Source organism: Nyctereutes procyonoides, unplaced genomic scaffold (genome assembly GCF_905146905.1).
Source record: "Nyctereutes procyonoides isolate TBG_1078 unplaced genomic scaffold, NYPRO_anot_genome, whole genome shotgun sequence".
In the NCBI taxonomy this organism is placed as follows: Eukaryota; Metazoa; Chordata; class Mammalia; order Carnivora; family Canidae; genus Nyctereutes; species Nyctereutes procyonoides.
Window position 1 is genome coordinate 59,186,286 of NW_026575126.1, and position 23,535 is coordinate 59,209,820.

The window sequence follows — 23,535 nt, forward strand, 5'->3', positions numbered from 1 at the left end:
CCACACACAACAGTCCTCTCGACCCCAGGGCCTTTGCACATGCTGTGGCTGCTACTCATCCTCCCTTGCTGCTTCCTTCAGTCCCTGTAGCATGGCCCTTACTGAGAGGCCTGCCCTCACCGTTTCAGAATAAATCAGGCCTTCCCTTGGTTCACTTGCACAGCACATCTCACACTTGGAAGTGATATTTTTGTTGTTCGAATGATTTGAGTAATCTCTGTCTCCTCACTGGAAGACAAACTCCATGAGGGTGAAGATCATGTCCTTCTGACTCACCGTGGCCATGAGTGCAGGTCCCTGGTGGTCTCGGGATTTGAACTAACTCCATGGCCTCTGACGCCTCACTTCCTCCCCATGGGATGAGCCCCGCACCCCCCCCCCGACTCGGGGTGACAAGTCAGGCCTGGCTGCGGCGAACAGATGCCCATGAATCAAGCTGACATTTCCATTACCTGAGGGGGACAGGCGTGTGGCCGGGAGAGGTTGGTGTTGGTGAGGGGGGCGGGGATGACTGCTCATCACAGCCCCCAGCCAGAGAGGGAGGTCAGCCCCGAGACTTCCTGAGGCCTGGGCCTGCCCATTAGCCCTCAGCTGGGCCCCCAAACCCCCTGCAGCCAGGGAGGGGGCACGTGAGCAAACAAGAGGGCAGAGCCGCACTGCGGGGCCTGGAGCGTGTGCGTGCACGGGGACGAGCTCCAGCTCCCTGGGGTCGGTGTGTGCACAGAAGCACAGGGAGCGTGGATACAGGGACTCTGGGTGCGGGCCTCCAGGGCAGACCTCTCCACGCACAGCCAGGCCCTCCATCCGGGTGGACGTCCCCCTCCCAGGAACTCTCAGGAGGGACCCACCGGGACCACCCTCGGCCTACCTGGCGTGCTCCCTCTTACCTAAGGGCAGCCTTGTTGCTGCTGGCCCCGTGAGACTGAGGCCCAGCTCACCCTCTGCCCAGCAGGCCCGGAGGGGCGGGAGGACTGAGCCGGGGCGGCCCCAGGCGCCTCCTGGCCCGTGACGGGGTAAGAAAGGCCTGTGCTCGAGCCGTCCGCGTACCATGATCACATACCACTTGCACGATTATTTATTGAATATTTTTCAAGCCAGCTCTTTGTCTTTTTACTTAAATGCCTATTTTGGTTTCATCCTAAGCGATAGCGTCTGTGAAATCATGACATGAATGTGCCCGTTATACATTTGTTTTTCCTAATACACATTTACATAAACACAACTATTAAAATAGATTAAAATTTTTGCCCACGTGTCAATTAAAATCATCTCCTAGACTTCGGTGGTCCAGCTGCCAACGACAGGAGGACCCCGGCGGAGGATAAAGAGCCCCAAGATGCCTGGAGCCCTGGGAGCCCAGCCCCACCCTGTCCTCAGTGCTCTCTTCCCAGCCAGAGGCCAAAGCCCAAACTCCCTGTCCTGACGCTCCAGATCTTAGGCGGTGGACCCTAATCCCCTCCCAGACCCGTCTCCCGCCCCACACAGTAGGTGCACAATGTTTACCGACTGGATGGAAAATGGATTAATGAATTACTCACTTGATTAATCAATGCATGCAGGGGTGAATGAGCACACACCTCCATGTGCGTGTCGCCCCGCACCTGAGACTCAAGCTACCTGAACCCGCCCCTGCCCCAAGCCTGGAATCTGAGAGTCTTTGCCCCCCACTTCCCTCCACACCTGCCATCTAGACTGTTGTAAAGTTCCTATAATGTCCCAACTTTCCTCCTCTATCTTCATACCTACCTGACATCTAGGTAACCTTCAGGTCTTGGCTTAAACATCTTTTTCCCAAAGGAGCCCTCCTGACCACCACCTCCTCCCTCCCCCAGTAGGTGCTGCCTTTGGAATCCCATAGACCCTGACTTTTCCCCATCAAGGTAAGAGCGAACACCAACAAAGCCAAGCTCTGTTCTGAACGCCTCACAGGCATTAGCTCAGTGAGCCCTCGGGACGGCCGGCTGTAAGAGGTAGGTGTAAGGATTATCCCCATGTGCCCACGGGGATGAGGCACAGAGAGGTTAGGTCACTTGCCTAAGGTCTCAAGTGGAGGAGCCAGAATCGGAATCTAACCCCAGGCTGCTTGGCCCCAGAGCCGGGCCCTGCGACTCATCACACGCTGTACAATAACCATCTGTCGAGCAATCTATCACGCCCATCTGTGAGGACAGGCACCCTGTCTGGATGGCTCAATATCCTGTCTCAAGTGCTTGGCACATAGTAGGGGCACAATGAACCGTATCACTGGCTAGATGGATACACAGATAGGTAAATCATGAGGATGGGCCATACACAGAAGGAAGATGGATGGATGTCTGACACAAAGGACGACGACTGGTAAGTGGATGATGGATGGATGATGGACAGATGATGGACGGTGGGTGGATGGATGACACGTGATGGATGGGCTTATGGAAGGATGAAGAACATTCTCTACTTGGGGGAAAGCTCTAGAAATCCTTCTGGAAAGGGATGAGGCCTCTTAAAGTCCTGGTTCCGATCTCAACCCTGCCATTCACTAGCTCTGTGATCTTGGGCAAGTTACTTCATCTCTGTGACCCTAAGTTCCCTCATCTTTATAATAGGATGTTTCCCCAGGCATCGAAGCCCTAGGGCTTGATGTAAAGGTAGCTCCAGACACAAGGGCAAGGGTCCCCATGGGGTCAGGGCAGCTTAGGGCCTGGCTTGAGCGCCTATCTCCCAAACTTCCCACCTGCCTGTCCCACCCCTACCCTGCCCACCCTTGGGCAGCCTTGGGAATCCAAGGCAGCCTGCCAGCCTGGCTCTGCCCTGACCCCGATCCCAGGCCCAGCCTCCTCTCTGGGCTCCCTCCCTCCAGCACCTCAGTGTCTGGCCCTGACCCCAGCACATGCAGCTGTCTCACCTTCAGGCTCCTTGAGGACCCGACAGGATGGGCCGTGGGGGGCAGCCACAGCCCAGAGAGCAACCGGCCTCCACACATAGCAACAAAACAGGTTCAACAAGCATTTATTGTGCCCCTGCTGTGTGCCTGCTGTGTGCCCCCAAGGTGGTGCCAGCGCTGGGAAGCCGCACCCACTCCTTGCCTGGCGCACCGCCGGGCACCCCCTGAACTTCCCGGCCGGCCCTCAGTGGCCAGTGGCCTTGTCCTTCCTGGCGCCCCAGCTGCACCAGACAGGGCGCTGCGTGTGACGGTGGCAAGAGTCAGGAGTTGCTGTCTCACAGTCGCATATGCAGCCCTGGTCATTCTCTCGGGCCACCCCGGCTCTGTTTCCAGGGCCCTGAGCCCCAGGCGGCGGTGGGAAGGGCAGGCCTGGGTCTCCCACACAGGCCGGCTGAGTTCACAGCCCACGGGCCAGGTTTCCGGGGGCACCAGACCGCTGGTCTTCTGGCGGGGGGCCAGTTCCGGTGACAGCTTGAGGTCTGGGGGCCAGGCCGGGTCTCAGTCACACCCAGTGCCCCAGGACCCAGCACTGACGGTTCAGCTCTGGCATCTCCTGTGCAGAGCTCCGGGGCCAGGAATCTCCCATGTGTGGATGGTGTCCTGCCAAGAGACAGGTGGTCAGTGCTGACAGCCGCCTCCTTCCACCCACACGTCCACTGGCCACCCGCCCCGCCAGGCCTTCCAGCGGCCCTCTAACCCCCCACCCCCCCCATCTGTCAACCCACATCTAGCCCTCTACCACCGGCTCACCACCCCGTGCCCCCATCACCCACCCACCTAGACAGCACCCACTGCCATCTACTTAGCACCCGCCAATGTGTCCAGCACGCCCTCCGACACACTCCTCGCACCCACAACCCACCCCCACTCATGCACCTCCCCCTGTCAACACAGCAGCGCACCTGCCCTCATGCTGTCCACTAACACGCCAGCAGCCCAGCTTCCCGCAGCCACACCTGCCTGTAACCCGAAACATCCTCATCCCCGACCCTCCACCTCCCCGCCCGCTCACCTCTCCCCACCCTGCCACCACATCCACTAACTCACCCGGTGCCCCCAGCCACCGGCCCTCCATCGTCCTGCCCCCACCTGCCCACCCATGACCCCCCATCCAGCCCGGCGATCCTGGAACCACCCCCCACCCCCCCACCTCCCCAGCAGGGCTTCCCCGAGCTGCACCGCATGTCTCCACATGTTCAGGAGAACTGAGGGCACACAATTCCCAGCCCCGTCCTGACGTGACCCGAGGGGCATGTGCTCAGAGCGTCTACGCAGCCCCCAGGCAAGGCCCCACCACCAGGCCTGTGCCCTGGGCTCGGGAAGCCCGCCCTCTGGCTCCCCTCGGAGGCCTCCTTTGCGGCCTCGGACAATGTCGGAATCGGGGCCACCCCCCACCCCCAAGACCTGCCAAACCATCCTTGTACTCCTGGCCATCAAATCCTCAAGGTGCAGCCCACGTGTCCCCTCGACAGGAAGCCCCCCGGACATCCCTGGAGCCCACAGTGTCTCCCTCACATTGGAGCACCCCTCCCGGCGGCACTCCCCAGGGTCGCCCCCCTTATGCCTCAAGCCGAGGAGAACAAGGGCTTGACCCGTGGCAGATGCTCTGCGATGGATCAGTGGAGACAGAGGCAGAGGAAACGGGGCCGGAGAGACTGCTGCGGTGCCCGGGCTGGAGGCCGGAGAGGAAACCAACAGTGACGGAGCGTCCATGGTCTACACTGACTTGCCTCTGGCCCCCGAAGCTGTGAAGTAGCTACGACCCATCTTACAGATGAGGGAAGGGAGACAGCGAGGATAAGCAGCCGCCTTCAGAGTCACAGCTATGGGGGAGCCGGACTGAATCCTTATCCTTCTGATTCCAAACTTCCGCAGTAGAGACACTTGTTCCATGTCGTTTGGTTGTGTTTCTGCTCTGAGCTCTAACGGAGGCTCAGATATTCTTGTCACCCTTTGGGGTCAGACGGGCTCCTTGTAGCAAGCCCCTTGGGGTGGGAATTCCTACTGACACCAAGCTCTAGCTTGCACACCTCTAAAGACAGACAGCTCATTACTCTTCCTCCACCCCCAGGGCAGCTGTGACTGTTGGGAGAGTCTTCCTCAAGGCAAAGGCTGGAAGGCCACGGTCAAAGGGGAAGATGGTTTTTGGGGTTTTATTACTTTGACTTTTTTTTTCAGTTTTTAATATTTACTGTTACTGCTTTGCTAATTTTACTCTATTTTTTTAAAGGGTGGGGAAATATTTGGCAAACATTCTGGAACCATTTGGCCTCTGGGAAAACATTTGTTTTGGCCTCAGCCACTAACAGTTGCATTCTTTGGAAGAATGCTGCCAAGATACAGGTGTTTGGATTTTTTTTTTTAAACCTAGAAGCAAATATTTGATGTGCAGGAAGGTTTGATTGTTTTCCTAAATGAATATTTAAAAGTGATAGTAGCTGCAATGTTGACATTGCCAACAGGCCGAACCCCGGAGAGTTTGTTGGAACAGAGAGAAAGTGATCATGAATTTTGAGGGAAAAGGAAAGGGCCATGATCCCCATCCTTCTTGGAGCTAAAACAAGGCTCCTCATCCCCCGGATCCAGAGGTATATTTGTCGCTGAGCACTGGGACCCTCCTTTCTTATTCAGTCTCTGGGGAGGGGCTGGGGGCCCAGAGCCACTTGTAGTGGAGAGTGGGGAGCTCTGTCCTCCCCATGTCTGAGGGGTGACCCGCAGGCCACCACCCTTCTTCCTGTCTCTCTACTTTTGGGTGAGGTCCTAGCTGGGGGTGGGGGGGGGAGGGGGGAGCACCTCGTCCTGTAGATCGGAGAATACCATCTCAACATGTCTACTAGGTCCAGCCGAACGGCATAAATGGGCGAAGCAGCCAGAAGCAGCCATTCTTCAGCTCTGGCCAATTGTTGCCATGGAGAATGTGAGCTCAGATCTTCCAAAAAGTTCAGAGAAGCTAAAAATCAGAATTTCGAAATAAAATCTCCTGGCTTTTCAATACTGACAACTGAGGCTTTTAAAACATTTACAACCGGGACCCCTGGGTGGCCCAGCGGTTTAGCACTGCCTTCGGCCCAGGGCGTGATCCTGGGGTCCCGGGATCTAGTCCCGCATCGGGCTCCCTGCATGGAGCCTGCTTCTCCCTCTGCCTGTGTCTCTGCCTCTCTCTCTGTGTTTCTGATGAACAAATAAAATCTTAAAAAAAAAAAAAAATCAGACATTTACAACCATCTGTGGGCTGAGTAGCATCTCTTCCCAGCCTGCATCCTGGTTCCGTGACTCTGTGCCGTGGCTTTACACATGCTGGTCCCTCAGCCCTGTGCCCTTCCCTGCTGTTTCCTGGCTGAAGCATCCCATGACCTCCCAGGCCTCGCTCCCCACTGTGACCCCATGACATGCTGCAGAGCTCTCTCCCCTTGGGCTTGTCACTTTGTATTGTGAGGGTTCCCAACTAACCTGGGGACCCCGTGCAGGCAGGGACTGGGTCTGCTTCCATCCTGGAGCCTTGGGCCCCCAGCAGCTGGCCAGGCACAGAGCAAGTCCTGAGCTTTCTTATTACAAATGAAGAAAGCAGGCGGGAGGAGGTTGGAGGAATTTCCAAGCCTGGAGAAGAAGCTCGCCGGCCCTTATGAGAGGCTCCTTGGTAGTCTCTCCTCTTGTAGATACGGGCTTAGGGGGAAAAACTATGACCACTTCTGGTAGTCAAAGGTTCAGATCCAGGCTGCACAGCTTATAAGCTGTGTCACCATTTTTTTTTTTTTAAAGCTGTGTGACTGTTGCCAAGTACCTTCTCCTCTCTGAGCCTGCAACGGATGTGAGTTACAAAGGGTTCAGCAGGCCCAGCAGAAATCCTTCTGGAGATCCTACTAGAAATCCTTCATCATCCGACTTCAGATAGATGCAGAAATAGCCACATGCCAGTACTGGAGGGGGCTTGGGTTCAACCACTTCTCTTCACAGATGGGGAGCCACGGCCCAAGGGTGGAAAGAGCTCTGTCAGAGGGTTGGTAGCCAGTACTGCATTTCAAATTCCCTTGGAAGCAACCAGGCTTAGCAGAGTACTTGGCCCAAATGCACATGAACATTTTTAATGTCCTGTCCCTTCCGTCCTAACTCCTTCATCGTTCAGCGGGAAATCACTGTCATGAACTCCCCCGGGGCACCAGGATCCCCAGGGGATTAGCTCTCAGCTCTGCTGAATTGTGTGCAGTCACATCTTCTGTTCCAGAATGGATTCACTGAGTCGGAAGGGCCCTTGAAAGCCCAGACTGGCAGTGCCACCGCAACCGTGTCGCAAGGGAAATAGGGGCACAGCACTTAGACGGGATGTAACGCGTCCAAGGCGCTCTGAAGCTGGTAAAGGAATTGAAGACGGTGGGCAAGCGGCTGGTATTGGTGATCTGACCCACAGCAGCTCCGCCCCACCCTGCTGTCCAGGGGGTGACGGCCTCCCTTGAGGCCTTGGGGCCCATCCAGAGCCTACAGTCAAGCTGGCCCACCTCGAACTCTTTTCTCTAGAAAGAGATGGCTGAGGGGCGTGATGGAGAAATGAATGGAGGCTGGCGCTGAGGTGTCTGGTTTCGGAGGCCCCTGAGCTGATGGCACCATCGTCCCTTCGCACTCCTAAAATGTTGCCACCTTGGCGAGGGCCCTACAGCTGCTTCTCCAAGTCAACCCTGCTCTGTAAATCAGGATCCTAAGGGCACTTCAGAGACTCTGGTGTATTTAGTAAGAACCAAATCATTGACACGATTCCTCCCAGGTTCCCCTACTGAGCTGTATGTCAAGCGTGAGGACAGAGACGAGCTGTGCTACTGCTCATTGCTGTGTCCCCAGCACCTGGCTCAAATCCACGTGGAGTGCCCATAATGTAGATGCGTTAAATGAACGAACAAAGATTTGAGAAGAAGAGCAGGTGTGTGTGAGATCCACGTGGAGGGGAGGCTGGGTTTTGTGGTCTACCTGGGGGCCAGCTTGCCTTAGGAGATCAAATGGGGGCCCCATCCTTGTCCTCACACACGTCCATCTTCTGGGGACTCCATGTTTCTGGACCATGACGTGCTCTTCATCTGTTCTCCACACTCGGGATCGATCGGGTTAAGTTCACTTAACCTGCCACCTCTCCCAGGACCACTGACTCCTTCATTCTCTTATTAGACATTTGTTGGGCACCTACTGTGTGTCAGCCTCCACAGCGGGTGCTGGGTCTGCAGACATGAGTGAGACACCTGCTAGCGCTAGTGAGGAAGACAGACGCATATAGGAGGAAGTGACAGGGGCACACGCGTCTACAGCTCTTACAGGGTGGCAGGAGTCATTCACTGCCCCTCATGTGCACTGGCCCATTTAATCCTCAGAAATACGAGCGAGGTGCCATTACTATGCCCATTTTACAGATGAGGAAAGTGAGGCCCAGACAGGTTAAGTCACTTGTCCAAAGACCCACTGATGGATTTTAACCCAGGCAGCCTCCAAAGGCTGGTCTTGTAAGCATCATCAAATCCTACCTTACAGACATGAACCTCGGGACAGGAAAATGATGAGAGGAACAGGACCACCTCTGGCGGGGGGGGGGGGGGTGGCTGGCTGCCATCCCCGCACATTTGAACTAGACCTGGAAAGCAGTATGAAAGCTCACTATTGCATGGGTAGGGTTTGTTTTTTGTCCAGCAAAGGAAGGGAGCAGGTCTTTTCAGGCAGAAGGAACAGAGTGTGAAATAGGTTCTTGGCAGGTAAATGAGGTTTTCAGGAGGTGTGAAAAACCTAGCGCTGTTGCTGGCTGGGGGAAGCAAGAAGGTTCATGTGGCTGGAAAGCCAGGCACCTGCAGCTGGCGAGGGGAAGCAGGGGGCTGTGGTGCCCGGCAGCCCCCTCAGGGGGGACAGGGTTCATCCTGCACCCGGGGCCTCCACCTTATCATCAGACTTACCTGATGCAGATTCCTCAGCCCTGCCCCAAACCCAAAAATTGGAATCTCCAGGGAAACTTGCATTTTCACAACTGCCCCCAAGTGCTTCTTAGGAACAGGTGCCATGGGAGCAACTGCCCTGAGCAGAAATGGTCACAGACAAGAACAAAGGCAAAGCAAGTGGCCCAGATCTGTGACCACAGACACACACCAGACAAATGGTGGCCAGACAAATGACCTTGTTTCTCTGAACCCAAGTATCTTTCCCTATAAATGGAAATACTTGTCAGAGCAAATACTGCAGGAGGACTAAGTGAGCTAATGTCCCTCATTCGCCGGACATGTGTCGAAGACGGACAATGGGCTAGGCACTGGGGCTGCCGTGCAGATGTGGCGATGAGGCCCCTGTCCTCAAGACATCTCCATCCTAGTGGAGAGACAGTTACAGAGAAGGGTCCTGAGAGCGACAGGTGGCTGCGAGATGAAGTGGGGATGGGGGTGGGACGGGGTGAGAAGGCCTCTGCGGGCATGTGTGGGACGGGTCAGCACAGTGCCTGACACCTGCCAGGGGAGCCACCACAGGAGCTTCTGAAGCTAGGAGGAGGGGATGGGGGGGTGGGGGACAGGACCAAAACTGTCTTAGGAGGATGGATTGAAGAGAAGCTGGCCTTAGAAGTACCAGTTGCCATCCAGAAGCCACCAAAGAGCCCAAGCAAGGGACAAAATGCAGACGTGCTCCTGGCTGCAACTTCAGAGCGACAGGTACTGGCTCGAGGCTGAGTACTGCTCAGAAGCCGGTTTGCAGGGCAGCAGAAACAGCATCACGCGGGACCCATTAGGAATGCAGATTCCCAGGCCCCACCCGGCCCTCTTGAGCAAGAAACGCAGGGGTGGGGCCTGGCAATCTGCATTTAGGGAGTCCCCCAGGTGATTCAGATGTGAGCATCGGCCTGGATCTCACAGCCCCCAGGGGCCCGGCTCTCAGATGTCTCCAAGCCACATACCCACCTGGGTGCTCAGCGAGTTGGCATCAATATTTATTTCAGAAATATTGTCTGTTTCCATTTTAATAAAAGAAGCAGACTTGAGCAGTACTATATTGGATCTTATTTTGATCTAATAAAAATGCCAAGCTGCTCTGGACCCAGGAAAGTCTTCCTTGAAATTCCCTCTGCTATTTTGAGGGCAGCAGCGGCAGAGACCCATCCAGACGGAGCTCCCAGAAGCCACCTCTGCACCCGCCAAGTGACAGCCTCTTGCCCAGCCCGGCCCGGCCTTACAGACACACCTGGCAAAATCAAAAGCTTGTCTCGGGCATTGAACTTGACAGCTGCAATCAGCTGCAAGCCCCAGTTGCCCCCAGAAGGAAGATGCAGACACCTGGACCAGATGGCAGCATCGCCTCCATCAAATGTCACATCTGATGTGCTCCCGAGCTAGCTGATGGCACTGCAAAGGCCCAAAGGCAAGTTTCAAAAGCAAACTCTTTCCTCAGGAAAAAGAAATTGTAGCAGAATCTATATCACGGTAGCCCAAGAAAAAAAAATAGCGACTTCCGGGGCAACTAAGATAACCACACGTTCATGTAAGCATTTATGGAAAAGTGACTGCTCTGGTGGGAAATGGTGGGAGAAACTTGGGAGGCAGCAATTGAGCACCTGTTGTGTGCCACACACTGTTCTAGGCTCTCAGATCAGATGCAAACAAAACAAGACAGGGGGCCTGTTCTCCTAGAACAGAGGAGGCCACCAAACAAAAACTGAGTACGTAAATACAAAAAAATAGTTTCAGAAAGGGACGGGTGCCATGAAGGAAAGAAAACAAGGTGATAATGAGGACAGTGGGAGAAGCCGGTGCAGTCAGGGGAAGCTTCTCCAAGCAAGCCATCTTCTGGCTGAGACTTCAAGGTGAGACAAAGTGAGCCATGCAAGGACATAGAGGGAGAGCATTCTGGGCAGCGAGAGTGGCAAATGCAAAGCCCTATGAGGGATGTTTTGGATATTCTAGAAAGAGAAAAGATGGGGGGGGCTGGGTTGGAATGAGAAAAGGGAGAGTGAGAGGAGCTGAGGGTGGGGGTTTGGGAGCCAGAGCAGGAATGGCCTCGTACCCAGAGGAAGGAGGGAGATGGACACCCGAGCTGGGCTGTCTCTCCCAGGGGACCAGAGATCCCAGCAAGTCAGGGTGCCTTTCCGCACCTCACTCGTTCCATCCCCACAGAAGTCATCAGCCCTCCTTCCCGGGGCTGCAAACAGCTGAGCAGAGGCCCGCACACAGTAAGCCTTTAATAACGCGGGCTCGCTGACATTCCTCCTCCCCCGTTCCTCCTGCCCGCAAGTCAGCCCACCACAAAATCCGAGCAGCTGTTCGGTGCAGAAATATTGCAAAACTCGACCAGGCATTTCCAAAATATTTTCTTGGCCAAAACCCCACGAGCAGCTAAGAGGCTGCATTTTGGAGATGGTGCTGTTTCCCCAGGTGGCCTGAGGAGGCTGCTTTCCTAGCCTACGAGGTCTGCGAGGACCAAGTCCACGTGCGGCTGGGCCCGGAGGCTCTGGACCCTGCCCGGCGACTGGTAGATGCCTGTGCCCGGCACGGGAGTCACCCACCGACATGCGGCAGCTCACACTGGTGGCCCAGGGTTTGGGCTCTGGGGCCAGAAAGGCTGGGTGCAAATCCCAGCTCTGCCTCACTTTCCTTGCCTGTAAAATGGGATGGTGTTTAGGATTAAGTAAGTGGATAAATGCAAAGTCCTCAGAACACACACCAGGACGAGATAGCAGCAGACCTGAGGGGGTGGGACTGAGTTTTTCTTGTTGACTATTTTTGTAATCAAGTCCAGGAATCTGTAGCACTGTAGGACTGTACCAAGCTGGATCACCCCTGGTCAAGGATCCCCTCCCTCTCTGGCATCTTGCTCTCACCGCAAGCCTGATGAGGCACCGTGCCTCTGCTGTCACACCGACCCCTGCACTGACCCCACTTCAGCTCTGGCCACACGATCCAGCCATAGTCAAGAGCTCTCCCGTCCAGGAACACGCCTGGTTCACCCCCGTATTCCAGAACCCAGCAGAGGCCCAGTCTAGAGAAGCATCTTTCGTTAAGATGTGTTGAATAGGGAATTCTGGGGGGCTCAGCGGTTTAGCACCGCCTTCGGTCCAGGGCGTGATCCTGGAGACCCGGGATCGAGTCCCGCGTCGGATTCCCTGCAAGGAACCTCCTTCTCCCTCTGCCTGTGTCTCTGCCTCCTCTCTCTCTCTCTCTCTCTCTCTCTCTCTCTGTTTCTCTCATGAATAAATAAATAAAATCTTAAAAAAAAAAGATGCATTGAATAAATGACTTTCCTGTGGCCACAGGAGCAGCCACGGCAGGGTAATTCAAGTGACCGAAGCCAACTCCTCTGACAGCTGACGGAAGCCCCCAGCGCCTCTGCTGGCCCGGGGGAAAGACTGCTGTCCCTGGCAGCTGGGCGACCTGGTAAAAGACACACCTGGCAGAGGTGCCGTGGGATCTGAGGCCCCTTCCTTCTTGAGGCACAGGGAGGTGGCAAATCTCCGGGGGCCACTGACAGCCCTGAGCAGTGCCATGCCCACCTTCCCCCAGTCCCAGGGCGGTGCATTAGGATCTGCTGCTTCACTGCCACTCCCCACCCGCAGCGTGCTCCCTGAAGGACCTCCTCAGCCTCAACCACCTCCCTTCCCAACTCTGACACCGTCCAACATCACCCGGACAAAGCACCGCGGCCCCACCAGCCTGTCCTCTCCATGCTGGGCGCTCGGGGCCCCCAGGCCCTTGACGGCTGGAGCAAGCTTTACGTCCCCTGGGCTCCTGGCCGCCCACCCTCGCTCCGAGCAGACAAGCAGATGCCACGGGTGCCCCCTCGGCCAAGCGGACTGCTGACCTCCACCTGCCCCAGGGGGATGCAGGCACCGCTCCATGGCCCGGCCACCCTCAGGGCCCGAGCAGACCTGCGGCCGTGGCTATGCGGGTAACTCCGGTACGTGTGCTCTGCACTGGCCGCCCCGGGCCCCTCAGCAGGGTCAGGGCGCTCGCCTCCATCACGGCCTTCAGGCCCCTGCCTCTCCCCGCAGGGGCTGCCTCCCCAACTTCTACTTGTGTTTTCTGGGATCACCCAGACAGGTGCTTGCTGCTGAGTCCTTATCTCTGGACCTGCTCTGGGAGACCCAATGAAGACATTCTGACGAATCTTCCAGCAGAGAGCTCTTGAGCGCACCCGCTCTCACCTTCACCGCCGGAGGTTAGGCCGCCGTCGCCTCTCCTGGGAATGGCTAAGCTGCCCGGCCGGCCTCTGGCCTCGCGCCCTCCACCCGTTCCCCACAAGACAGATGGACGCAGGGACGGTTATGGCCGGATAGAGAGATACAGATACGGAGACAGACAGACAGGTGATACAGTCCCAAGTACAGACTAAAGGCAGAGATCGACACACAGACACAGATGAACAACCTGGGTAAGTCTCGTCCCTGCTCAGAATGGCCCTGGGCTCCCCACCGCACGGCCAGCCCCCTCCCACGCTCCTGCCCCTGTGCCCCCGCAGCCCCATCTCCTGCCTTCCTGCCTTCCCACTGCTCCCCTTGCTCCAGCCTCGCTGGCTTCCAGTCCTGGCTGCTCCTGCTTTGGGGACTTGGCGTTTGCAAGCCTCCGCCTGGAAGGACCTTTACTGGCTGGTTCTCATTTTTCAGGCTCCAGTCAGAGAGGTGGCTCTGCAGGACCCTGCCCCATTCCCTCTCCCACCACACGCTCCCTCTGAGCACCGATGGTACCTGAGGCTGTCTCGTTTCTGAGCCACTTCTTACTTTCTCCCTCCCCCTAGGCTGTGAGCCCCACAAGGCGGAGGCCTGTCTGCTCTGGCTCACCGCTGGTCTTCAAGGGGATGGAAGATGGACTCTCTGCAGGCTGTTGACCCGCATGTGAGGGCACCCGATGCTCCTTTTGTGAAGGAATGCTGCTTGGCAGATGACTGGGTGCCAGGGCAGGGGTGAGGGCCGTGGGAACGGGGCTGGGCTCTGGGGGAGGGAGGTCTGCAGTTCCCCCAACCCTGGGCGTCCTCATTAATTCCAGGGCTTGCTCTTAGAGCCAGACTGGGTCCCTCCAACTCTTTCTCCATCCTTGGGCTTCAGGGACTGGTAAGGTTGCCTGCCCATTCTGCTGGGAGTGTGGGGAGGCTCAGGTCCAAGCAGGAGCTGATGGTGCTTGAACACGTCAGTGTTCTCAGTCTTTATCCCTACTACGTGCTTCTCGAGCCTAAGAGATTTCTCCACCCCTCTGTTATCCTCAAGGTGGGTCCACCCCCACCTTCTCCATGCCCTGGTTCCTGACCCCCTCCTCCAGGAAGCCCTCACCCCAGCACAGACACCTGGCTTGCAATCAGTGGGTTAGCCCAGCGCCCCCTGCGATGCCACCCCGCATTCCTCGGGTGGGTGACTCTTGTCCTGGTCATCTCACGGGGGCAGCGCCTCCTACAGGAGCCTCTTCCCCCAGAGTGAAGACCAGACCTCTCCTCTTGTCTTCCCAGGCCCCTCAGTCCGGGCTGAGCCACTTCTCAGTCAGTTCTCGGGATCACGGGATTTGGGGTTAAACAGACCTGAGTTCAAGTCTCCACTGTGTCCGTTCGGATATCCCCAGAGCCGACCCTGAGGGAGGAGCTGGAGAGTCGGGGAGATGTCAGGAGGTGCAAGGGAACTGGGCGTAGGGAGGGAAAGCAGCACAGAGATGGGGAGGCTGCCAGCCCAGGGAGGGCTGTGAAGCCCGCCACACCGGTCTCTAGCCGTCCAGGGGACCATGCAAAACACATGCCTCGGAGCGAGCCCACTCCTGGGGACGCAGATACCAACCTCTGGAAGGCACGGGACCTTCCTAAAAGGTCTGAGAGATGCGGGTGGGGCACAGAGAGAATCTGCTGGAACTGCCCTGCCACAAGTAGCAGAGCTGTGTGACCTTGGGCAAGCTACTCCACCTCTCTGAGTCCAAATTTCCTCACCTGCAAAGTGTGGCTCGTAGTCCCAGCTGTCGGGGCTGGGGGCTGGCAAGGCCAGGAGACCAGGCAAGAAGAGCCTGGGGTGCGGTGGGGTGGGCGGGGGGCACGCAGGGCCTCGCGCGGGCTGAGCTGAGCTGCTGCCGTTTTAACTTTAACCCACGTCGGCTGCTTTTCTGGCTGGGGCAAGGCCCTCTCTCTCCCTTCACCTCCCTTCTGCTTTCTGGTCCAGGCATTTGTTTTCCTAATCCGTGCCCTCTGTTCTGTCTAGGGCGTCCACCACAGTGAGGCCTATGAAGTCCATGCATTCTGGGCTGCCAGGAGCCTCCCCAGCCCAAACAAACATGGTCCACTGTCACCTCCCTGACTTGGCAAGTTGGACTGGGGAGCTGTTCCCCCTTCTGACCAACACCCAGCCCAGCCTGGCCTCGAGCTGTGGCTCGCCGGGCTGCCCTGAAACACCCAACGGCCCCTCGCTTGCTTAGCATCCCATCTCCGCCGTGAGAGGACCAAGGCTGCCTTGTGCAGAGGACATGCTACACCACGATGCCAGCCTCAGTTTCCCCATCTGCAGAGTGTGTCTGTGGGACCAAGCAGGGGCGCAGGGAGAGATTGGACTGGCTCATCTCCAGGCTCCCTTCTCCTCGGACGGCACGGACTCCTACAGACGAGGCCACTTACGGGCAGGGTATCTCTCGTGGCGACAGTCTAAGCGGAGGTCCTCCTCGTGCCCATCCCCCTTCTCGATCCTGGAAAAAAAAGGACCCAACAGCCTGTGTGAGAAGGTGCAAGCTGAGCTGGCACAGACCCAGGACCCAGAAAAAAATGCAGCCTTTTTTCCCTTTGGGAACACTGTGCAAAGCCACCCACGCCGCCGCCACGACCACTGCATGGGCGCTTTACCACCACCCTGTTAGATGGGCACCATTATCTCCATTTTGTTGATGGAGAAGCTGAAGCATCAAAAGCTAACGTGACCAGCCGAGGGTCACACAGCTAAGAAGTTAGAGGCAGAAGAGGGATGCAAACCTGCGTGTTCTCAGAAAAAGAGGTTCCATTATGTGCAAGTGCTAGATTACAAATGATGGTTTGATGAAAAAAATTATAGGCTGATATGCACAAAAGATTATTTGACAGAATATATACCAAAAGGCCAATGGTAACTGACCCTAGATAAGGAGGATAGAGGGATTAAATCTGGAACCTTCTTTTTGCTTACCTCTATCCTCTGATTTGGGGGCAATGGACTCCTAATAACTGTGTCACTTTTCTTAACTAAATGAAAACACTTCCTCAGGGCATTTCTACATATAAACAAAGCCACGGTCTTCTGACTTCTGGCACCGAAGGTTGGAAGGTTGGAAGGTGGCTCCTTCCCACCTACATGTGCAGCTTCCTTCTCCTCTGGCGTCTCAAGATGACTGCAGCTCCAGAGGGGGCTGCAACTGTGTGGCAGGGATGCCAAGCACAGAGCAGTGGCTGACAAGGGTCTGGGTGGAGGCAGCCACAGACCTAGACCCTCGCCCTCACCCCACCACAGGTGGGGCCCGGGGAACGGGCAGGGCCATGTTCCCACACAGCGCTCGTCCCTTCGTAACCCGAATAAGTCACGGAGCTCCACATGGTCCAGGTGTGCATCACCTTTAGAGGAACACAATCTGGTCCCCAGAAGTAGAAATGATTCCAATCATTATCATACCTGCTGAACAACACCAGAAGTACTCCCAATTCTGTATCGTGGCCGCACGGTTTTATATTTCTTCAATTCCTCTTTGCCTTTTTAAAAAGATTTTATTTATTTCTTTGAGAGTGGGAGCGAGTGGTGGGGAGGGGCAGAGGGAGAGGGAGAGAAGCAGACTCCCCACTGAGCAGGGAGCCCAATGCGGGGCTCCATCCCAGGACCCTGGGGTCATAACCTGAGCCAAAGGTAGATGCTTAACCGAATGAGCCACCCGGGCGCCCCTCCTCTTTGCCTTTTACTTGCTCTGTTCCTCCATCACCTCTTCTTTGCACTGATACCCTCTCTTCTCTCATGGAGGGAAGTCTCAGGCCTCGCCCAAGAAACTGCCCCACCCCTGTTTTCTGATTCTTCCCATCACGTCTTACTTCTAGTTGCCCAGCTGTGTCCAGAAGTGTGGGGCTGAAGAAGGAGACGTGGGGAAGGTGATGGATGACAAGCAAGCAATGGCATCTGGCATTGCCAGGAGAAGGGAGGGAAACACTCATGCACTGAGCCTTTCGCCCCCTCGGATTGCTCATTCATTTATCCGGCAGGAATGTCCAGAGGAGCTGCCCTGGGCAGTTCACTCCAGATGCCGTGTGCACCATGGAATGTCTACCTCAGTCTCTGCCCTCAGAGAGCATCCAGTCCAGTAGGAAGACAGTGTGCACACAAGTCAGGCAACAAGTGCGGTGTAACGCCGCCCGAGGTTGCCCACGCTGCCTGCACCCAGGGGCTAGGCGCAGGCTTCCCAGGGAGCAAACTCTGAACATGGTGGTTGTTGTTCGTACAAGATTTTCTGTGGCTTGGGTGGTCCCAGATGGCAGAACAAAGCCCCAAGGGCTGAAGCTGTAAGAAGGCAAGTGTGCTGTAGAAAGCTGATGCTGTGGGAAGGTTCCACACAAGGAAAGGTGTCCTTTTGGGGGGGGGCATCTTTTAGTAGAAACATCTTTGTTATTTTCCTGATAGCTCTCCTGATAGCTCTTTGTTATTTTTTTTTGTTTTTTTTTGCTCTTTGTTATTAAAAGACAAAAAAACCCCAAAAACATGTCCCACTCATAGATCAGAAGTCTCCTTATAATGACACCTCCATGTGGTGGCATCATCACTGCCACCAGTGTTTAGTGTTTATCTTTTCAGAATTCAAACTTTTGAATATACAGCCTCAAATTAAATATGCTTTTGCAACCTGTTTTTTTTTCTTACCCACAAATTTTCCACATCGTTCTATGTCAGGACACATAAATCTCATTCCCCTTTTTCCTCGTATTGCATGTGAGAGAATAGTTAATATTCAATCTGCTACTGACAGACATTTAGAGGTTGCCCAGTTTTACGTTCCTCAAAGTAGTGCTGCCTGTATGTCCGGCGAGTTGCTGAGCTCCCCATCCCCAGAGGTAATCAAGGCTAGGGTACCACCCATCATGAAACGGCAAACACTGGATGGAGACTGGACCAGGTAACGGAGCTCATCCTCATGCCAGAGTGCCCTCTCCCAGGCCATGCCCAGGGACTCTGGGCCAACGGATGCCTGCCCTGCCTGTCCCATATGGGCTTTGCATACCCTCCTGTGTCTCCCAGCCTTAACTTTGAACTGATTCATCGATCTACACAAGACTCCCAGTTCTCATGGCTTCTTATCTTCTGAAATCACCCTCCTCTCGGCCTCATGCTGGGCTCCTCCTTGGGCTCTGTGGGGAGTCTCAGCTCTGGGGAGAGGAACCAGTGAGCAAAGGAGCTGGTGTTTAAGGAGAGAAACAGCCCCACCTTGGTCTGGTCCCTCCCCACCCCTGGTCACGGAGACCTGGTTGCCAAGAAGCCCAAAGCTCAATAGTTAACGTATCAATGAACACCTGCCAATCAGTGAGCGTGGGCTTGGGGGCCACGGGCAGGACTCAGAGGGGCCTCTGCCTCCAGAAGCTCATGCCTGTTATGCACATAAACAAATAATAATAACTTACTATGCTAAGTTTTAGGCCAGAGAGTGTTAATTAAGCAGGTTGGCTGGGTGGACACCTGCCTGGTACAGGTATTGGCAAACTTCTCCCAGAAAGGTCTGGGTAGTAACGACATGAGGCTTCTCTGTCACCGACCACTCAGCCACCCCTGTGGTCCACAAGCAGCCACAGACACTGTGCAAACCAACGGGTATGTTCACTAGACGTTTATTCGCAGCAGGTGGTGAGCCAGATTTGTTTTTTGGGAGACAGCATGTAAATCCCTGGTCTTAACAGTGGGTCTCAACTTGGGAGGCCGGCTGAAGTGACCTGGGGAGTGCGGCCAGGGCTGAGAGCCACCTGTCGGGACCAGCAGGGGCTTCGTGGACCGGCAGCCTGCTGGAGGCCACCTGACCTGCTCACTTCTCAGATTGGGGGCTGGACCCACATTGGTCGGCCCATCCTTCTGCTGCACCGTGTGGCCATTCTGGAAAGACCTGTCTTGTGCAGCTCACCCGACTGCTCAGAATTCCACGATCTAGAGGTTTCTCTGTGGCAACGGCACAGGATGGTAAGCATGACGGTGAAGACAAGCACCACTGCCCCGCCGATGGTTGTGAACACCGGTGCCAGTACCTGGCACAGAGCGAGGGCTCCTAACAGGTTAACCACCACTACTTCTAAATTCACTTGTCGATCTTCCCTGGTACGTTTTTTTTTTCTTTATGATAGTCACAGAGAGAGAGAGAGAGAGAGAGAGAGAGAGAGGCAGAGACATAGGCAGAGGGAGAAGCAGGCTCCATGCACCGGGAGCCTGACGTGGGATTCGATCCCGGGTCTCCAGGATCGCGCCCCTGGGCCAAAGGCAGGCACTAAACCGCTGCGCCACCCAGGGATCCCCCCCTGGTATGTTTTGAAGTCTGAGGGAAGAGGACAGAGTTTATCTCGCTCTGCCCTTGGAGACCTCAGGGTTGAGCCCGGTGCTTGGCACCAGGCACCCCCAAGAACGTCAGCACAGAGGGAGGGGGAAGGAAGGAGTAAAGGCAGCCCGAGGCTAAGAGTAGCCTGCATGGGGTTCCTTTCTTTCTGCATGGAAAGAAAAGGAACAAGGGCAAATGGCACTGGGTGACAATTATATTTGATTTGAAATGTGATTTCCTGCAGGAAGTATTATGTGCTTTCTAAAGACAGGTTTTTGTTTTTTTTTAACGGTGGTGCAAGAAAGTACCCACAAATCTAAGTGCGTGCCTTGAAGGGTAAATGGGGGGCGGTGGCGCCGGGATGCACGCAGTGCTCAGCAGGGGCGGCAGGTGGGCACTGTCCTCCGTGAACCCGCTCTGTGCTTCCCTCTGCGGCTGTCGGGCATCTCCTCTGAAAGCTACTTGAGTCTAACCACGTCCTGGTCACCTGCAAGCCTGATTTGGTCCTCTGATCAACAGGCGTAATATCGCGCCTGCCCCTCGGGGTGGCTATAGGATTTTCTTTTTTTTTTTTTTTTTAAGATTTTATTTATTTATTCATGAGATAGAGAGAGAGAGAGAGAGGCAGAGACACAGGCAGAGGGAGAAGCAGGCTCCATGCAGGGAGCCCAACGTGGGACTCGATCCCAGGTCTCCAGGATCATGCCCTGGGCTGAAGGCGGCGCTAAACCACTGAGCCACCCGGGCTGCCCTAGCTATAGGATTAAATGAATGAGTCCATGGGAAGTTCAATGTGTCTGTGGAGTTCTCATCACGTCATTATTACTATGGTCATCATCAGCCTCATCTCCGGGGTGGCCGTTATGGTCTGTCCCCCTGTGACTCCACCCCGTACAGTTTCTGATGTGGGAAGATGGTGTTTTAGCATGTTCACCAGTTCCCATCCCCCGCCCCCCCAAAAGCCACACACACACACACACACACACACACACCCTTCCTGCCACTCCGTCTGTTAGACCTGAGCCATGTGCTACCTCGGGAAAGGGGGTGTTTTGGAAGAAGCAGAGAAAGGGCTTCAAGGCATCGAACACCTCTGGATTCAGGGCAAGGCACACCCGCAGTGGGTCACACGCAGCCTTCGCTCCTAGGAGAGCCAGTCTTCCCCAACTGGGGACAAGGAGAGTCTGCGCAGAAGCTTGGCTGGTGCCCAGTGAGGAGGATAAGCCTGGGTGAGAATAAGGAACTGAGGTATCTGCTCTGACTTTCAAGTGAGAGCAAAATACACTTGTATAAATCGTCCTAATCCTCACCATTTGGGGTCCCTTTGCACCTGTTCAGATCTGTACCCCAACCAAGGCTCCTGCCGCCATCAGTACCATCATCCCCATTTTACAGATGGGAACACCGAGGCTGAGGTAGCCCCGGGACTTGCCCCAAGCTGAGCGGTGTGGTTCTGGTGAAGGTGAATGGCTGGCCCTCCAACAGAAGGCAAGAGCCGGCCTTGAGCCGGCCTTTGTGGCCTCCGTACGAACGCCCCTTGGCTGACGTGAAGGTGAGAGTGTGACGTCACTGACCGAGGAGCCGCACGCTGCTCCCCCCCACCTCCCCCAAGCCAACACAGGCTGGATGCAGCTAGCGCCGGGCTGCGGGCTGAACTCAGCCTTACCGTCCCTGTACCTGGAGTGTCCTCCACTGCGTCCTGCAGATTCCCCGGCCGCCAGGGGACTCGCAGGCACATCCGCCTGGGCTACACCTGCCTGTGTCGTGAGGTCCTGGAGGGAAGTGGGGACCATCCAGTTCTGGCCCTCAGAACTGCCAGCAGATGTGCAAAGAGCTGTGTCTGGTGTGACTGCACGGTAACAGCCACCACCCAGTGACCCAAACTTCCATTCCAGCTGAGACTGACTATTGGTTCTTTTTTGAGAGAAGAGATGGATGGAGGGAAGTGACGGAAGCAGAGAGGTTCTGAGGGCTTGAAGGTGGCCCAGAACCACTGCCCTGTCTCCTCAGGAGGCCCCCCAATACCTGCCCGCCTGATTCCAGGGCCAAACGTGGCCACCGCAGGTCAGGTCAGCACAGCCAGGGGCTCCATCAGATCTTCTTTCTGCTGTGAAAGCAGCCCCAGGGCCTCCCCAGCACAGCCCTTCCAGAATGTTCTCCATTCCCGTGGTCCTGCGGGTATCATCCTCAAAGCCAGCCCCTCTCTCATGGCCACAGGCTGGCTTCTGTTTTCCAAACTTCCAGTCACTTCCTAGTATGTACTGGCAGTCTGGGCTGTGCGTGCTCCTCAACCTGTCTGACAAAGGTTTTAGGTTTCCCCCCTTAATTTCCAATCTACCTTGGACTAATTTTTTTTTTTTAAGTAAAATACAATAAAGGGATGCCTGGGTGGCTCAGTGGTTGAGCATCTGCCTTTGGCTCAGGGTGTGATCTTGGAGTCCCAGGATCGAGTCCCATGTCAGGCTCCCTGCATGGAGCCTGCTTCTGCCTCTGCCTGTGTCTCTGCCTCTCTCTCTCTCTCTCTCTCTCTCTCTGTGTTGCTCATGAATAAATAAATAAAATATTTTTAAAAAGCAAAATATAATAAAAATGAGTTACTGCAAGAGGAAATGGAAAAAACCACATAGGAAAGCAAGCTTGGGTGTCCCAGCAAGCTCAGCCATCGGAGAGCTTCCAAACTTCTACTTCAACTCCTGTCCTCACATCACTGTGGATGTTTGCAAACGGGCCCTGGGTGGGAGAGGCCACACTCTGAGGGGTGCTGGTGGGTAGGGCCTTCCTTGATCCACTGGGCATGTCCATCTCCCCAAGCCGCAGCGGGACTGCATCTGCTCCGACCTGACCTTTCCTGAGCTGGGCAGTGCCCCGAAGTCCCCCAAGCGGCCAGTCTGGTTCAGCAGATCTGGGGCAGGGCCTGAGAGTGCATTCTAACCGGTTCCCAGGATCGCACTGGGGAGCCAGACACTGGACCCTCGGCTTCAGGCACGCGTGGGGCTCCTCTAAGCTTTGGCTGCGTCGTCCTTGTGTCCTAGGCTGTGACCCAGTGGACCCAGGCCTCCCGTGTCCCCCTCTACGGTCCCAGCTACACGTAGGCAACACCATGGTGGCCGGAGGCCCTCTCGCCAACTCCCCCCCACTTTTCATGTCCCCTCCAGCTGGCTGGTATTTAGGAGAAAATGGGGGAGTTCAGGGAGCGGCCGTTCCTTCCAGATGTTCTCCTGCTTCCCTCTGATCGCTCCGCACTCGACAGCCCATCTGTGCGTTCAGCTTTCCCCTCACGCCGCGCTGGCCGCCGTCTCGTCACGGAGCCAGCCGAGGGCCTGCGTCTCCGCGGGGTCAGCTCCTATTGCTGGGGGCCACGCTCCTCTGCAGAACACACGGCGATTCCAGGGGACCCGCATGGCGCGGGGACGGGCGCCGGCGGCGCTGAGAAGGGATGCGCGGGCCGCGAAAGTGGATAAAGGCGGGCCAGGGGGTGCTGTGACCGAACACGTCTCAGAGGCTCCACATCTAGGGGACAGTCGCAGAAGACAAAGGACACAGGGATTCCGAAATGATCCATTTGCAATGGAATACAGGCTGGAATTAAAAGGAATGTTGGCAAATCGATGGCTCTAAGTAGGAAATTAAGATTCTGGAACCTCATATCAAAAGCGCCATTCCTGGACAGGGGGAAATGAATGGGGCTTTTTTTTTTTAAAGATGCTTTTTGTTTCTTTGTTTCTTTCTTTGTTTCTTTCTTCCTTTCTTTCTTCTTTCTTTTGTTTTTTGCTCTTCCCATCTTATGAGTAATACATCACGATTGGAAACATTTGGGGAAAATAACAGCGAAGAACAATACCCATCCACGTTGTCAACGCCTTTCCTGACTGCCATGTGCAGTTGAGCTTTCTCTCTCATTTCTCCAACACTCGGTTTTTAACCAAGACCTCTAGATGTGAGCACTTTGAGATTACTTTCAGAACTGCACGGGTGGGAAATTGCGACTTAGAAAACGAAATAATCATTAGCACACATGGGACCACCGCCCCACCCTCTGCAGCCTCTCGGGGGCTCGAGACTTGGTTTATCTCAAAAGCACTTTCCTCAGCCTAATACAAGAAGGTGAGTACGCCGAGGCGTGGTGCTTCTCAGCTTGGCTAG

General features: G+C 55.6%; 1 protein-coding gene across 4 annotated transcripts in view; it reads right to left on the reverse strand.

The window, feature by feature from the left end:
- Nucleotides 1-2,971: 2,971 nt before the first annotated feature.
- The window catches only part of GSG1L (GSG1 like), a 204,533-nt gene continuing 183,969 nt past the window's right edge, over nt 2,972-23,535 (reverse strand). For all 4 annotated transcript variants that reach the window (XM_055339338.1, XM_055339337.1, XM_055339336.1 and 1 more), the window contains 2 exons: nt 15,497-15,564; nt 2,972-3,523 (listed from right to left, as the gene is read on the reverse strand). In XM_055339338.1, coding sequence (XP_055195313.1) covers nt 3,426-3,523; nt 15,497-15,564 — 166 coding nt within the window. In that variant the 3' untranslated portion in view covers nt 2,972-3,425. The remainder of the gene's footprint in view (nt 3,524-15,496; nt 15,565-23,535) is intronic.